The sequence below is a fragment of the Scheffersomyces stipitis genome, chromosome 4, assembly GCF_000209165.1.
Source record: "Scheffersomyces stipitis CBS 6054 chromosome 4, complete sequence".
NCBI lineage: Eukaryota > Fungi > Ascomycota > Pichiomycetes > Serinales > Debaryomycetaceae > Scheffersomyces > Scheffersomyces stipitis.
In genome coordinates, this window is record NC_009044.1 from 759,742 (window position 1) to 774,459 (window position 14,718).

At 43.3% G+C, this 14,718-nt stretch overlaps 6 protein-coding genes across 6 annotated transcripts; 3 read left to right on the top strand and 3 right to left on the bottom strand. All coding sequences in view use genetic code 12, as the record gives it.

Moving 5' to 3' along the window:
• Nucleotides 1–1,559: 1,559 nt before the first annotated feature.
• PICST_31420 (accumulation of dyads) lies at nt 1,560–2,336 on the top strand (the record flags this gene model as incomplete). Its single annotated transcript, XM_001384065.1, has 1 exon — nt 1,560–2,336. One exon carries the CDS (start codon nt 1,560–1,562, stop codon nt 2,334–2,336), a length of 777 nt encoding a protein of 258 aa, XP_001384102.2.
• A 67-nt stretch (nt 2,337–2,403) lies between these two features.
• On the bottom strand, nt 2,404–4,909 carry ERG7 (Lanosterol synthase (Oxidosqualene--lanosterol cyclase) (2,3-epoxysqualene--lanosterol cyclase) (OSC); the record flags this gene model as incomplete). Its single annotated transcript, XM_001384409.1, has 1 exon — nt 2,404–4,909. One exon carries the CDS (start codon nt 4,907–4,909, stop codon nt 2,723–2,725), a length of 2,187 nt encoding a protein of 728 aa, XP_001384446.2.
• Nucleotides 4,910–5,903: 994 nt separating this feature from the next.
• AMS1 (Glycoside hydrolase, family 38 vacuolar alpha mannosidase) lies at nt 5,904–9,306 on the bottom strand (the record flags this gene model as incomplete). The annotated part of the gene is given in 2 exon segments (XM_001384410.1): nt 5,904–6,021; nt 6,040–9,306. The coding sequence occupies 2 exon segments, from the start codon at nt 9,304–9,306 to the stop codon at nt 5,947–5,949; spliced, it is 3,342 nt and encodes a 1,113-aa protein (XP_001384447.2).
• A 1,102-nt stretch (nt 9,307–10,408) lies between these two features.
• PICST_31423 (predicted protein) lies at nt 10,409–10,792 on the bottom strand (the record flags this gene model as incomplete). The annotated part of the gene is made up of 1 exon (XM_001384411.1): nt 10,409–10,792. One exon carries the CDS (start codon nt 10,790–10,792, stop codon nt 10,409–10,411), a length of 384 nt encoding a protein of 127 aa, XP_001384448.1.
• A 744-nt stretch (nt 10,793–11,536) lies between these two features.
• Nucleotides 11,537–11,998, top strand: PICST_31424 (predicted protein; the record flags this gene model as incomplete). The annotated part of the gene is made up of 1 exon (XM_001384066.1): nt 11,537–11,998. The coding sequence occupies one exon, from the start codon at nt 11,537–11,539 to the stop codon at nt 11,996–11,998; it is 462 nt and encodes a 153-aa protein (XP_001384103.2).
• An 892-nt stretch (nt 11,999–12,890) lies between these two features.
• On the top strand, nt 12,891–13,866 carry SOD1 (Superoxide dismutase (Cu-Zn)). The gene is made up of 2 exons (XM_001384067.1): nt 12,891–12,926; nt 13,361–13,866. Exons 1-2 carry the CDS (start codon nt 12,914–12,916, stop codon nt 13,810–13,812), a joined length of 465 nt encoding a protein of 154 aa, XP_001384104.1. The 5' UTR covers nt 12,891–12,913; the 3' UTR covers nt 13,813–13,866.
• The last annotated feature ends 852 nt before the right edge of the window (nt 13,867–14,718 follow it).

A 14,718-nucleotide genomic window follows, 5' to 3' on the forward strand; every position in this document is an offset into this window, starting at 1 on the left:
TGGGCTGATATGGCAAGGCTAGATAGAGCAGCTAAGTGTGGCCAGTCTACTGCCAAAGTCAGGAATACGAGTTTGTTGCATGCGGTGGTTACTGTGCCTGAATACACTTCCTTCAATTCCAAAGACTTTTTATTCATTTTCTATTCATTTGGTGTTTAAAAAGGTCAGACTACTGAATCGGACATTTGACAGTGTGAGGAAGAAAATGGTTGCACCAAATACAAGTTATCGAGTTTTGCTCCGTTAGCTAATGCAGACAGCTCCCGTTTTCTGCTTCACCCTCACTGGCAGCACAGCTGTGTCTGAAAATAATACAATCGTACCGACTCCGATTCGTTTGACTCGATCCTTCGACGAGCCAGCTTTACACCGAACTCCGAGCTTTCTCTGCTCCTTGATTCCAGAAATTGTCGGTTCTGTGGAGATCCCAGGATCTGGTTGTCTAGCTTACGAAGCCAAGACTACGACCGGGCTTCCTGGAGGGTCCACTGTGTGGGGCCCAAGGAACCAACTACTGTCAAGGAAATCACGATTGCAACTTGATTATGCTTTCAACCCCACAAAGTGTCTGGGCTGATATTTCAGCCGGAGTTGTGAGTCTGCTCCGATCAATTTTTCGTGGCACGGAGTTCGTAAACCTGGTTGTGTATCTCGTAATGTTTAATTGTGTCTGTCAGCGATTCTAAGTGCAGACAGCGTTTGAAAGTGGTTGAAGATACCAGGGGTCGTACTCTAAACTGGCAATCTGTGTGGGGACGCATTTTGCAGACATAGACAGACAGACAGACAGAAAGACAGAAAGACAGACAGAGAGAAAAGACAGAGAGACAAGACAATTCCCATTGGTGTACAGCCTTCCAGGTATTACAATGCAGCTTCCGTGACGGCCGTTAGTAAGCAGACGTAATAAGGAAGCGTGCTTAGCTCTAAAATGAGACTCAGAGGGAAATCTTTCCTTCGCAGTGCCTGCCCCCACAAACTACCCTGTCACTGTCTTTCGTCATCACGAGCCTCTCTGACTTGTGTCGGACCAAAACCTGAACTCCGAATCCGACAAAACCCTAGCTGTTGTGGGGTCGGCCACTTCACAAAGTAGCAATGCGCGCAAAATCCCTGCACCTCAGTCCGTGAGCGGGTCAGACGTACAGGTCCAAGAAAAAATAACAGTCAAATCCTCCACTAGCCTAGAAAATATTTTGGCCAATTCTCCCGAGCGTCATAGCAATTTGCATCTCCCATCCACGCCGATTTCATATTTGTTCAACAATAGGTAATGTTTAATTTCAAATCTGGGGTCGACCCAAAACTGTATAAATAAATAGAAATCCGCATCCCGGTTTTCAGCTCGCATTTTTTTTCTCTTTGCTCTTTGGCTTGTCGATACGAAACTAATCGCTTCTTCGATACCTTTCGCAGAAAAGCTCTTCACAATAGTCCTTCCATAGACAGACTCTTGCGCCGGATTAATTCTACCCGTACATTTCCCCTACTATTTATATTGTACCATTAGCTGCTGGTGTCCGCATCACATCTGTAATTCAAATAGCTTATTTTTGAAAATGTCCGACTCTCTTCACTCCTCCAAGGAAGTGTCGCTCTCTTCCGAAGAGCAACACCACAACGTCTCTAAGATCCAGACCTCTGGTGACGGCAATGAATTCATCATCATCGGCAACCAAAAGTTCTACAGACATGAGTTGATGACTGCCTTCGGTGGTACGTTGAACCCTGGTTTGACTCCAACCCCAGTGCACAAATTCGCCAACCCTGCTCCTTTGGGTTTGTCGGCCTTTGCCTTGACTACTTTTGCCTTGTCTATGTACAACGCCCAGGCTATGGGTGTAACTACCCCCAACGTAGTTGTTGGTTTGGCTGCTTTCTACGGTGGTCTCGTGCAATTCCTTGCTGGTATCTGGGAATTGGTCGTCGGTAACACTTTTGGTGGTACTGCATTGACTTCCTACGGTGCTTTCTGGTTGAGTTACGCCGCTATCCAAGTTCCAAACTTCGGAATTGTCGCCGCCTACGCAGATGATATGGAGCAATTGCCAAACGCTATTGGTTTCTACCTTTTGGGCTGGGCTATATTTACCTTCATGCTCACCTTGCTGACCCTCAAGTCTACCGCTGCCTTCTGTGCCTTGTTCTCCTGTTTGACACTCACCTTCATTTTATTGGCTGGAGGTGAATTCTCCGGTGTTGTTAATGTTAGCAGAGCTGGTGGTGTCGTCGGTGTTATCACTGCTTTCTTAGGTTTCTACAACGCGTTCGCCGGTGTGGCCAATCCAACAAACTCCTACTTCGGAGCTTACCCAATTCCATTGACCAGACGTTAGTGGGCCACTTAATTTATTTCAATTTTTTTTCGCAATTTTTTTATTTTTCACTTATTATTTTTGGGGGACTTTTAATTATCATCATCATCATCATCATCACATTTTTTTACCACTGCTTGCTTTTTGCGACATGATTAATCTTTAGTTAATGTTCATAATATTCATAATACAATTACTATTTTAATGAACCGACTCGGACGTAGCAACAGTAGCAGCAAATAAATTAAATGTGTGAATGTAACCATTTTTTGTCTTTGTGTTTTCTTGACATGATGAAACATGCATGAGATGCCTTGCTACCCAAGCGGCTCGCATCCAACAATAACACCAACCAGCTTGGTACCATTTAGGAAACAATATGACAACTCGCGTCACAAAACTACATTTTATACAATTGGCTCGTTTCCAAATTTTTGGTGGTACAAACCAAGAGCCTTGATCGGAAAGAGGAACTTGTATGACGGATACTCAATGGCACAGCTGTGGTTGAAAACACCTTCGACTTCTTCAAACTTCCACTCTCCGGTAGGCAACTGTCTTTGCATCAAAAGCTGGATACCTTTTCTGATTGGTTCCTGGTCGGGATACCCACCCAAGATCAAGCCGATCACGGCCCAGGCCGTTTGTACTACGTAGGACTTGTCACCATTGACATACGAATGTGTCTCGCAGGCTTTCATCGATTCGGACCAGCCACCATCTGGAAGCTGTTTTGAGATCAAGAAGTCGCAACCTCTCTTCACTGTAGCCGAATTCTCGTAGTTGAGCCCTACGGTGTTTAAAGCTTCTAAAGCAAACATCGAAGCATAAGTGTAACAAATGCCCCAGGCACCGTACCATGATCCGTCAATTTCGTCCTGTGCACTGATGATGTACTTGATAGCTCTTTCAATGGCAGTGCTGATTACCTCAGGTTTATGATTAGGATAATATTTGGCGAAGAATGTTAATCCCAACACTGACGAATCGGTACATTCAACATAGGGATACTCCACCATGATGTTATTGAATACTTCAGCAGGATTGAGTTTCTCGAGCAACAAGGTGGATCTGATCTTTTCATAGGCGGAAAACGAACCAAACTCGAAGTTTCCAACGTTTTGGATATTCAAGAGAACATCCACCGCGTTGAAGAGGTCCTCTTCTTTGATCTCATCCACAAGATCAGCGAAAGCTGGATGGTTTCTCACCATAATGATAGCCTTAAGTGCTTCGGCAGTACAATCACTAACAGTGTATCCTTGTTCTTTGGTACTGAAGGGCCATGCACCTTTCCGTTTGTCTCTAAAACTGCCATCAACGCAATCTTCTGTAAACTGTGATCTCACCAAGAACATATAACTCTTACGGATCATGTCGTGGTACCGTGGAAGGTCGGCCAAACCAGCCATAAAGAAATATTGAACCATGAACGCAGCATCCCAGACCTGAACACCATTGGTTCCCATTACAGTCATACCCTGAGGGCCGTGGAACAAGACATCGTTCATTCTGGCTTGTAGTTTGGCGAAGTTTTCTGACTTGGGACCTTCATAGAAATGGGTTACTACCATGTTGAAAGCAAAGTTTACAGGCGCAATACACAAATACTCTGTGTTGTGGTACTCTTTGAGAATCAAGTCGTAGGCTCTCTTATTGATCCAGTCCAATACCCACTTAGGCCTCCAACCTTCGTATTTACTCAAGACGTAGTTGGCCATGTTCAATACCTTAGTATGCGGATAGTACAAATCGATTCCACAGACATCGTTTCTGTGTTGGGAGAAATCAATAGAAGTGTACGGCAACTGACGAGGCAAGTAGATTTCAGTACGCAATTGTTCCAATAACGGGTCCAATTTACAATGGATCCTATTGGACAGAACGAATCCTAAGGGTAGGTATATAGCTCGAGTATGGACCCACCATCTACCTGGATGGATGGGTAACAGGTATGGCAATGCCCAGAGTTCTGGTGGGGCAGGGTTCACTCCCTCCCACTCGTACAAACTTAAAATAGACAACCAGGCTTTTCCCCAATGAGGCACCTTGATTGCTCCACCTAAACTGTGCAAAGTTTTGCGTGCTTTAGCGCAAACCGGGTGGTCTGCCTCTAATCCCAATAGGCGCAACACTATATAGTTAATGGCAGTTCCAAAACAAGTAGATTTATCTATGGAATGCAATCCCCATCCGCCGTCAACAGGATGGGCAGAATTCACGATGTAACGGATCATCTCATGACGATAAGGCTCGGGGATTTCGTTTCCACTATAATAGTTTGCAACTACGTAGCCAATGGTCATAAACATAGGTCCCTTGTATTGGCAAGGAAATATTCCCGATTCGTCTTGGAGTAATTCTAAGAATTGCGCGCCTTTCTCTGCGGCATGGAAGGGAGACGTGATCTTCTCTTCAGCAGGGGCTTGAAAGTCTTTAGTCTGTAAAAGGTACTTGACATATGAGGTCTGAGGCTCATGCTCTGCTTCTTGCGGGGTCAAGTAGTGCCATGTTTCACGTCCTAGTTCGGTCGTACGAAGTCTCCATAGTGAAGGGTCTGTTTTAGGAATCCCAAGTTTATCGGAATAGTACATTTGTTCGAAATATAAATGTGGAAATTGGGAAAAGAATGGTATATATACTTGGAAATTAGCTCATGGTTTTTCACTTCTTAATTCCACTGGAGTTTAAACCTAAACGAGCGGGCGAGCCTGTACGAGGGGTAAAAAATGTGCCAATTTCAGCACCAAAAAAATGGCTGCGAAAAGCGAAAAGCGCGCGGTTAAGCACAATAAACGGGGAAGAACAATTTCTATTTTATTCATACGCTAGACATTTTGACTAAAATTCTTAGTACAGATCGTGGCTGACTACAAGAAGACTTGTAAGTCTACCAGATTTGACGAGTTAGTAGAAATGGTAAGTTACATATGGACATAGTACTTGAAAAGAGACTCTCATATATACAAATATGACAAAACCGGTCGATAGCCATGGGTATGCCTGAAAATGGCGCGGACTATATCCTACTTTCTGGATAAACGGACTTTGAGTATAACTATCAAATTCCATGTTAAACATTCTCTGGCTTTGCGTCCACTGTATGTGGGAATTTTTGAGAGTGGACGACTCAAAAATTAGGATGGTGAACTGTGCAACTATTGGCTCATTCTATTCAACACTACAAGTGCATTTCCATTAACGCAGACACTGATATAGTTATAAGCTCCTATAGAGTAGAAACGTCTAACAGCCTGTCATGATTCTACTTCAAGAAGCAGACTTCAAAGAGGGACATACTATTGCAACCATGTCTGCGGACTTTGAACTTGACCACTTCTCCTCTTCTGTCAACCAACAAAAAATACTTCTTCAATACATTCTATAATTCGACGAAATCCCGTACGGAATATATTGCCTTGTGATGATAATTTCTATTACTCTCATAACCACGGATATACTGCTATTCATTGCATTGAATACTGCTGTCCTTTCATATTGTAATCGTACTAACAATTATGACCACGTATATCTTCTATCTCTGTGAAAATCTTTCTCCACTTGTCGGACTTTACTACATCTCGCTCTAGGAAAATATTGATAAACATAACTAACATAACTAACAATTTTTTTAATTCAAAACAACCTTAAATGTAGCAATCTCAAATGCTCTCAACTTGATAGGCAACTCGCCCTTGTCGTTGACCTTCAATTCAGCACCCACGGCTGGATCAGTTTCGTCTTCCAACGCATTGGTCTTGAACACTTTAGCAATCTTCAACACGCTTGTGTCGAACTTCAACACACCACTCGTAGCTCCACCCAACGACTCGTAGACTCTAAGGACAAGCGACTTGCCCTCAGACTTGATGTGTTCCATGTCGTTGACGTCTTCGTCGTTCTCGCCTCGTTTGATATGGGATAAAATCAAACTATCACCACCTTCCAACTTTACAGCACCAAGTAGACGAGCCAACTGCTTCTTAGGGTCAATAAGAGCCTTCTCGATACGGTAGTTGAAGTTCCAGCCCAACTTTACGGTGTCTGCACCCAAGGCACCCTTGTGGGGATAAATGGCGTATTCAAATACATGGTCATCACTCATATCAGCCAAGTCGTCCGGAGATTTGGCACTTCTCAACAATGACAAGCGGATCAAATTACCGTGGATGGCACCTCCGTACTTACAATTGTTCAAGATGGAAACACCGTAGTTGTACTCGCTCAAGTCCATGAACTTGTGGTGAGCCACTTCGAACCGGGCTACATCCCATGATGTGTTCCAGTGTGTGGGTCTTTGTGTTATTCCGAACTGAGTCTCATAGTTGGCATTAAGAGCACTGTTGATGGTAGTGGGGAACTGAACCTTCAAGAACTTGTACTTTTCGTGCCACTTGACATGCGAGCTAAACTTGATGTAGTTGTTGCTGACATCGTCAGCACTGTCAAGACCCTGGATGGAGATAATCGTCTCGATTGAAGAGTGAGCCGAAATGTCATGCTTCACCAAGATCGAGCTCTCCAAAGGAGTGTTGCTCAAAATTGTGATTTCTCCACCTTTCAAGAACTTAAACTTGTTCAAAGAATATAACTCAGTGTCCCAAGCCGAGTAGTTCAAAGGTTCGTCATCAAATACTATGAACTGATTACCACCAACTTCTCCACCCTCTCCAGCAGTCTGCTTCGTAGCAGTGGAGTCAATCACTTCACGATCGTTCTTGACGTCGTACAACGAAGTGATAACACCATTGGCAGAAATGGTAGCCTTCAAGAGACCGTTAGAAAGAATGTATTTGCCACTACGAGTCTTCAAAAGTGAAGCTGGATAAGCAAGCGAATCAACAGGGTTCAATTTGGTCAAACCGTCTTCGTCAGAACTGACACTGATCAACAACTTGTCAGAGCTATGTTTGACACTGAACTCAGTGTTCTGTAATAACTCATATAGCTCTTTGTTTTCATTAGAAATATGGATCAATTCACCACTTCTCTTCCATGGCAACGTGTTGAAAAAAGCTAAATCTCCCACATTCTTCTCATAACTGGAATCGGTCAAGAACGTGATAGCCTCATCAATCAACTTGTCTGCTTTTTCAAGCAATGCAGTCAACATAGGATAAACTTCGTCGTAGTAAACCATACCAATACAACTTCCAGGAATGACATCATGGAACTGGCAAAGACACAAGTCTTCCCAGAGATCCTTGATTTCCTTGCTGGGATACTTGTACTTGGATGAGGCTACAGAGACTAAACCAGCAAGCAATTCCAAGTCGTGCAACTTGATTTCGCCTGTTCTAATGAACTTCTTCACCTTCGCTTGAGTCGTATAGGTACCACGGTGGTATTCCAAGTACATTTCGCTCAGCCAGGTGGGCAAATCAGCACCATTGTTCGATTTCGCCAAAACATGCTCGTAAAAGTCGTCTACAGTTTTTCCTAAATGAACAGTAGGGATCAAGCCAGAAGTGTTGGCCAATCCTCTACATCTTCTCAATTTCTCAAGCATTTCTTCTGTTGGACCACCTCCTCCATCACCATGGCCAAACAACAAAAGGCCGACTGGCACATCGCGCAAGTTTTTATGTTGATGCTGCGATCTGACTACATCTCCAAAGTTGGCTCCAGCCGTATAGGTGTTTGCAGGAGGCATATGGGTCAACACCTGAGTCCCGTCGATACCCTTCCAGTTGAAGGTTGACATTGGAAACAGATTGATGTTGTTCCATGACAACTTCTGGGTCAAGAAACGGCTGATTCCCACTAGCTGGCAGATCTGAGGCACCTGGGAAGAGTAGCCGAAAGTATCAGGCAACCAGAAGATGTTGGAGTAGAATCCAAACTCGTTATGCTGGAATCTCTGCCCCAACAAGAACTGACGGATGAGAGATTCTCCATTGGGCAAGTTTGTATCGTTTTCGACCCACGACCCTCCAATGGGCAAGAACTGGTTGGTGGCATACTTTTCCTTGACTTTTTGAAAAGTTTCTGGATGGTACGTCTTCAACCACTTGAACTGTTGCATCTGAGAAGCTACAAATACATACTCGGGATATTCGTCAGCCAACTTCAACTGCGTAGTCCAGGATCTAACGATCTTACGCTTGGTTTCGGCAAATGGCCATTCCCAGGCTGTATCGATATGGCAGTTTCCAATGCCAAATACATCAATGCGCTTCAACTCGGTGTTAGCGTATTGGTCATACACCAGTTCCGAGTTCACCTTCGAACCCAATAAGGTTTCGGCAAGCTTACGGCCTTTGGCTATAGAGGAAACGTCTTCAGGGTCAAAGACGTCCATGATCTTCGTACAAATATCTGCTGCTTGGTACTTCTGCCAGTTTCCACCAGGGAATTCACGGGCAGCGTCTCCAAGAATCCAGAAGTCCCAGAACAACCGTCTAGCTTCCATGTTGGGAATCTGGATATGGGCTCTATTTAAGCGGAAGTGTCTGTTGGGATCCGGATGTCCTCCGGCACCGTTACCAAACATTCCATTACAAGCTACTTCAATAAAGAAAGTCTGCTTTTGGGATGTTCTGTATTCGTCAGGGAATCTGAATAGGTTTCTTTCACCTCCCGTGAATGCCTGGAGAGGAAAACCCTTTTCGTTCAAGATCATGGCCTCGGAACTCAGATCCCATTCCAATTCGATAATCTCATGTTTGAGCCAATCTTCTGGAATTTCTACTTCAAACTTGACCCAGAACGATTTCCAAGATGGACCGAATTGGTAGCCGATACCAATATGTTCCCAGTTGACATTGTCAAAGTCGATATCCTTGAACAAGGGACGAGCAGTTTTTCCGTCTACATCTGGCACTCTGTAGGATTGCAAGTTGGGAATTTCACGAGACTCCAAAGTGTAGAATTTGGGAAGATTCAAGTCGACAAATTCGCCTCCAGTATTAGTGAACTGACGAAGTCTGTCATCAAAGAGGTGGTCAACAGGCTTGAAATTGGGTTGGTGGTTTGTACGGTCGTAGGACATGATAAGGAAGTGACAAGGGGTTGAAATTTTAGAATTTATTAATCAAAATTGAAGTTTTTGTAAATTTAAGTTGTAGACTTGTAGTTTTGAGCTTTTGTGATGTGCAACCTTTGCCTTTTGGAACTATTGTTTCAATGATATGCCAAAGAAGTATTTGAAAAATGGGTTTTAGCAGAATGAGCCGAGCTAGATGAGCAAAATCCTCACCGTAACACTTTTTTGCTACTATTTTAGCTGAAACAAGTTAACAAGAGAGAAACAGATACCGAACAAGAGCAACGGAAGAAAGCAGAAGAACGAAAGTACAAAACAAAAGAGACGGTTACAGAAAAGTTCAGAATAGAAGCTGAAACGGCACCATTACTATACCCATTGGGGGAGGCATTATGCAGGCGCCAGCGAAACACGGGGAAGCAACGTACAGGAGGTCATGATAAGCTCCCAGCTGGAAAGGAGAGAGAAGAGGCCAGACGGAAGATTCAGCCAGACTAGAAAGGTGCAAAGAATGAGAAATCTGTAAGTTGAATATGGGGCTCGAGATTGAGAGTTCTTTTCAGAAGTCAACTCTATGACTTTCGTTTGACAGACCATTTTGGTGGGCAGATTGGAGGAGCAGGTTTGAGACGGTGGGCTGGGACGGTACATAGAGAGCATGGCCCCAATAACTGGTAGGGTAGGCTGGCTTGTAAGGAAGGGGTATGTGCCAGGAATTAGGAGCTTAACTATGGGAGAATATTATGTCATACGATAGCTGTGTAAGTTGGCTTTCTTAGTCATATTGCTGTAGCCTTGATATCTACTGAATCCACTAAATATGGCATTAAAGTAGAGCAGAGGAAATGAAGATATCTTACGTTGGCCGAGTGTCAGCTTAGATTAGATGGTACAAAGGAGATCTTCACTGCTGGTCTGGTCTCGAAAGCGAATCACTTCTACGCTGGAACTACAATTGATTTCTCTTTGTCTCTTGTTCTTTTCATATACTAGTTCTAAATGTACTCTGTTCGACCAGAGCTTTTATTGGCCATTGGCTTTCCATATCCTTGTGTCGCCAGTACTACGCTAACATTCTCATCGATAATACATTTAACTATCTAGATATCTAAGATTGGATCTTGACCTCCTTATCTTCTTCGATAGTCAAGACAGAGTCGTGAGATTCGATAGCAGAGGTGTGGATAGGAGGCAACTTAGCAACAAAACCCTTGATCAAACTGAACTGGGAGGTGACTTCTCCGCCCAATTCGTTGATCTTGGCCTGTAAGCCTGAGTAGTCAGCGTCGGAGATGGTTTCCTTTAAGGTAACGATGTAGGATTTGAGATCAGCCATTTCGGTAGAAGTGTTTGAGGTAGTAGCGACGGGAGTAACTGGAGCAGCAGTAGTGGTCAATTTCGCTGGCAAAGTGGTGTCGCAGGTTTGGGTGTAGATCAAGAAAACAGTGACTACAGCAATAACGAGATAGAGCAATGATCGAGAAGAAGGCATGAAGGCAAAAGGAAAAGGAAAAGCCTAACAAGGAGTTATTTCAGGATCTGAAGGAGTGGCTCGGACAAAGGTGCAGGATGGAATTAGATAACGCTTTGTGACTGAAGATAGTGTGATAATGGAATGGTGGCAAACTGGAATAGGAGAAGGTGGTGTGGCAAGGACGGTGGATATGAACAGGATATGCTCAGGATATATATGGTTTTAAAATTGTATAAAATATACCAAAGTGAAGGCTGGATTTATCTCGTGACGAATAGTGAGATCTCTTGCGGAGTAAAGTAGAGAAAGGGATAAAAGCTCTGAGAAGTTTTAGAGAATTAATTTGAGATTGTATGATATATACGGTGCTCTGACTCTACTGTTCTGTGCTGTACCGTGCTGTGTATTTCTGTATTGTGTGGTGTGTTTTGTGATAATTGGTCTACGAAACAGAATGATAAGCAAAGGAAGAAATGGTAGACTCAGATAAATTTCGCAGGGCAAGCTACAGATATATATGAAAAAGACACGGAATTTGACCAACTCTTCTAAGTCTCAATTACCTTTTCGTTTCTGAGCTCTCGATCTTCATTCAGCAGATATGTAGTATTATCCGTAGAGTTGTCGCCATATCGCCCACTGGCTCTCGCTAAATGTCCCTATTCTTCTCAGTAAATCTCACTATCTCTTTAAATCACTATCAAATACAGGAACTCATTTCTAAACCTGATGCCACCTCTTCTTCAATCCAACTCTACCACTATGACACTCTACTATCGCATATACACGCCGCTTGACCGGCTCATCAACAGGATAAAGCGCAAAGGCTTCTGGTTGTACTCCGGCCTCATCATCGCCTCTACTCTCTACGTCATCTATTCCATATCCAATCTTCCCTCGATTCCAGCAGAACCAAAAAGACATGTAGAACTACCAAAAGATAAAGACACAAAAGTAACAAAAGATGTGAAGAAAGAAGCAAAAGGCGTAAAGACCGAACTGATAGCTCCAAGAGAGATAAACCCCGAACCAATCAAACCTGAACCACAAGTGAAGCCAGAGCCTCAATCTTCTAGCAGTATTGTCAGATCGTGGACCAAGAGAGAATTGTTTGCCTACTTGGTGAGCAATCGTGTTTACCCGGATGTGGACGAGGATATCGACGCTGTACGACAGAAGGCAATTGAGATCTACGAAAGCAAGAACGCTGTGGCCACTTCGTAGAAGCGGTAACGTGGTCTGATAGGAAGAATCAGCCTTGAAGATTAACTAACTATGGATGTCATGTGACCTCTCTTTATTATACCCAAACTGATTGATAGCTATATATTGTTAAAACAAACTAGACAATGATGTCGTTGATGTTCAGACGACATTCGTACGAGCCACAAGCGACCTTCTGTCCGTGTAAGCATTCCACACTTCCGCCGTGGAAGCCCGCCGTGGAAGCTGTGGAGTGAGTAAATTCTTTAACCTATAGGGTAACAAAAAGAGAGCAATTTTTCACTACTAAATGAAGGTATAAAAGACGGCCGATTCCCAAACTGAAAAATCTGCAGTTGTTGTAGAAATTCGAAAAGAAAGGCCAACATGTTATTGACTATCGCTTCAATTGTGTAGACTTTCAGAGAGTCTACTGTCTTCATCTTTGCAGAGCCTTCCATCTGGTGGAAATTGTATTGATGTATTGCAGCTCGTGACTTTGGTCACCTGATGCTTCTCCATCAAAACTGTGGAATTTGCGGATCGGGTGCCATCCGAAACAGGAATTGCATATGGAGTCCACGCCGAAGGTCTCCACCATTGAGCCAGTAGAATTTGACATCATTGGTGCAACTTTCGGTCGTTGACGTCAGAGATCCCGGGTTTGTTCGGACTTGTTCGGATAGGAACCGAGTGCCCCTGGTTATAGAGCACTGTTCAACTGAACAATTGGCCTTTTCTTTTAGAAGATGTAGACCCCGTGACTTTCACCATCTTAGTGTACCAATTACCTAATCCCCGTTCGGTTTAGCACGACCCTGTTTTCCAGGCCCAGGTCCATTTGTCACCCAACTCCGCATATAAATTGGAGGAGATCCCTTTTTCTTGCTTCTGAATTTGTAACACTTGTAATCGTAATCAACTAACAAATTTACAATGGTTAAAGCTGGTATGTAACTCGATAGATACGGATGGGATATGGGCCAAGAATTGAGTGCAATTGAGTTCAATTGAGTGCCAATTGGTTTTGAAAGTAGAGACTGTGAAATATGCAGAGGATTACGTGAATCAATGCCAATAACGGCTCGTTTGTGGACTCAATGGCTTTGTTCGGTATTTTTATGGCATGCAAACTGAAGTTGGGCGAGATGCTGCTAGCTGAGGATGTATTTCATATATTTGATCTGACAAATAATCACAGTGGAGTTTTTCGTAATTGGAAGTCCCCACTAAAGTTTTCACTCTCTCCACGGGATTCCCTACTCGATGTCTCGTTACAGAGATTACTCCAGGTATACTGTGGAGTTGCACCAAGGAGGTTAATTGAAATTGCATCAAATTCGGCTTATCTCAGATTTTTTTTCATCTACTAACATGTCCTAGTCGCTGTTTTAAGAGGAGACAAGACTGTCTCTGGTGTCGTTCACTTCGAACAAGAAGCTGAAAGTGATCCAACCACCATCACCTGGGAAATCACCGGTAACGATCCAAATGCTTTGAGAGGTTTCCACATCCACACCTTCGGTGACAACACCAACGGTTGTACCTCGGCTGGTCCTCACTTCAACCCATTTGCTAAGACTCACGGTGCCCCAGAAGACGACGAAAGACACGTTGGTGACTTGGGTAACATCACCACTGACGGCTCTGGTGTTGCCAAAGGTACCAAGCAAGACTTGTTGGTCAAGTTGCTCGGTGTTGACTCCATCATTGGAAGAACCGTCGTTGTCCACGAAGGTACTGATGACTACGGTAAGGGTGGTTTCGATGACTCCAAGACCACCGGTCACGCTGGAGGCAGACCAGCCTGTGGTGTCATTGGTTTGACCCAATAAGTGCTATGTTATAGTTTGTAGTCGGTTTGTATTGCAATATCTATGAATATGATCAAATGAAGTGTAGAGAAGTGATCATCGTTAAGAATTGGCTTGATGTATATTCCAATTCATATATGTTCTTGTGAGAGAATTTGATCTCTGTATGGTCGCCATATCTGTCAGAGTCTACATAACGGTGAAAAGAGCTGGAATAGAAAATCTATCAATTACTAGCTAATTATCGGGAACAGTAGGAATGCAATTTATGACAGAAAAGCCAAGGTAATTCCATAATCGGTTCCAAATGACATATATTCGTAAAAATTTCACACATGGCCAAGAGTGGTAGAATACGTCGTGGTTGTCCTAGATAATATCCGCTATTAAGCTAGTGTTAATTCATTTTTCACCGGTAGGCAATTGAATCCATCCTTACTATCGCAACAGATGCTGAGATATGCAAGTCCCGCAGCAACCCACCAATTGGGACGCTCCGTACGTACTACACAATATGAAAGTGTCCATTGTAAATATCATCCCTGATAGCTAACAATCCCTCGTTGTGAAATTGCGATTATTAATAGCAGATTGATAAGAGTCTCCCCGTTTGGTGAAGAATTGTTTTGATAAAAAATTAGCCATGTCAAATTTTTCATATTTTTCACCTTTACATTTTTCAGATTTTTCAGATTTTTCAGTAAATCTCTTTAGAAAATTTCCTATTGATGGTGCTTTTTCTAATATTTCTTTTACATTCCATAACCACTTGAATAAACCCCCAAGAGAAAGCCTTAGCAAAGCCTTAGCAAAGCCCACAATGCCGCTCCCACCTGGTCCAAAGCAATTCGCTAAAAGCTCTGCAATTATTTTTTCATGCTCTTAATTTTACTTGGAACACTAAACTACCTGCTTCAACTCTCTATT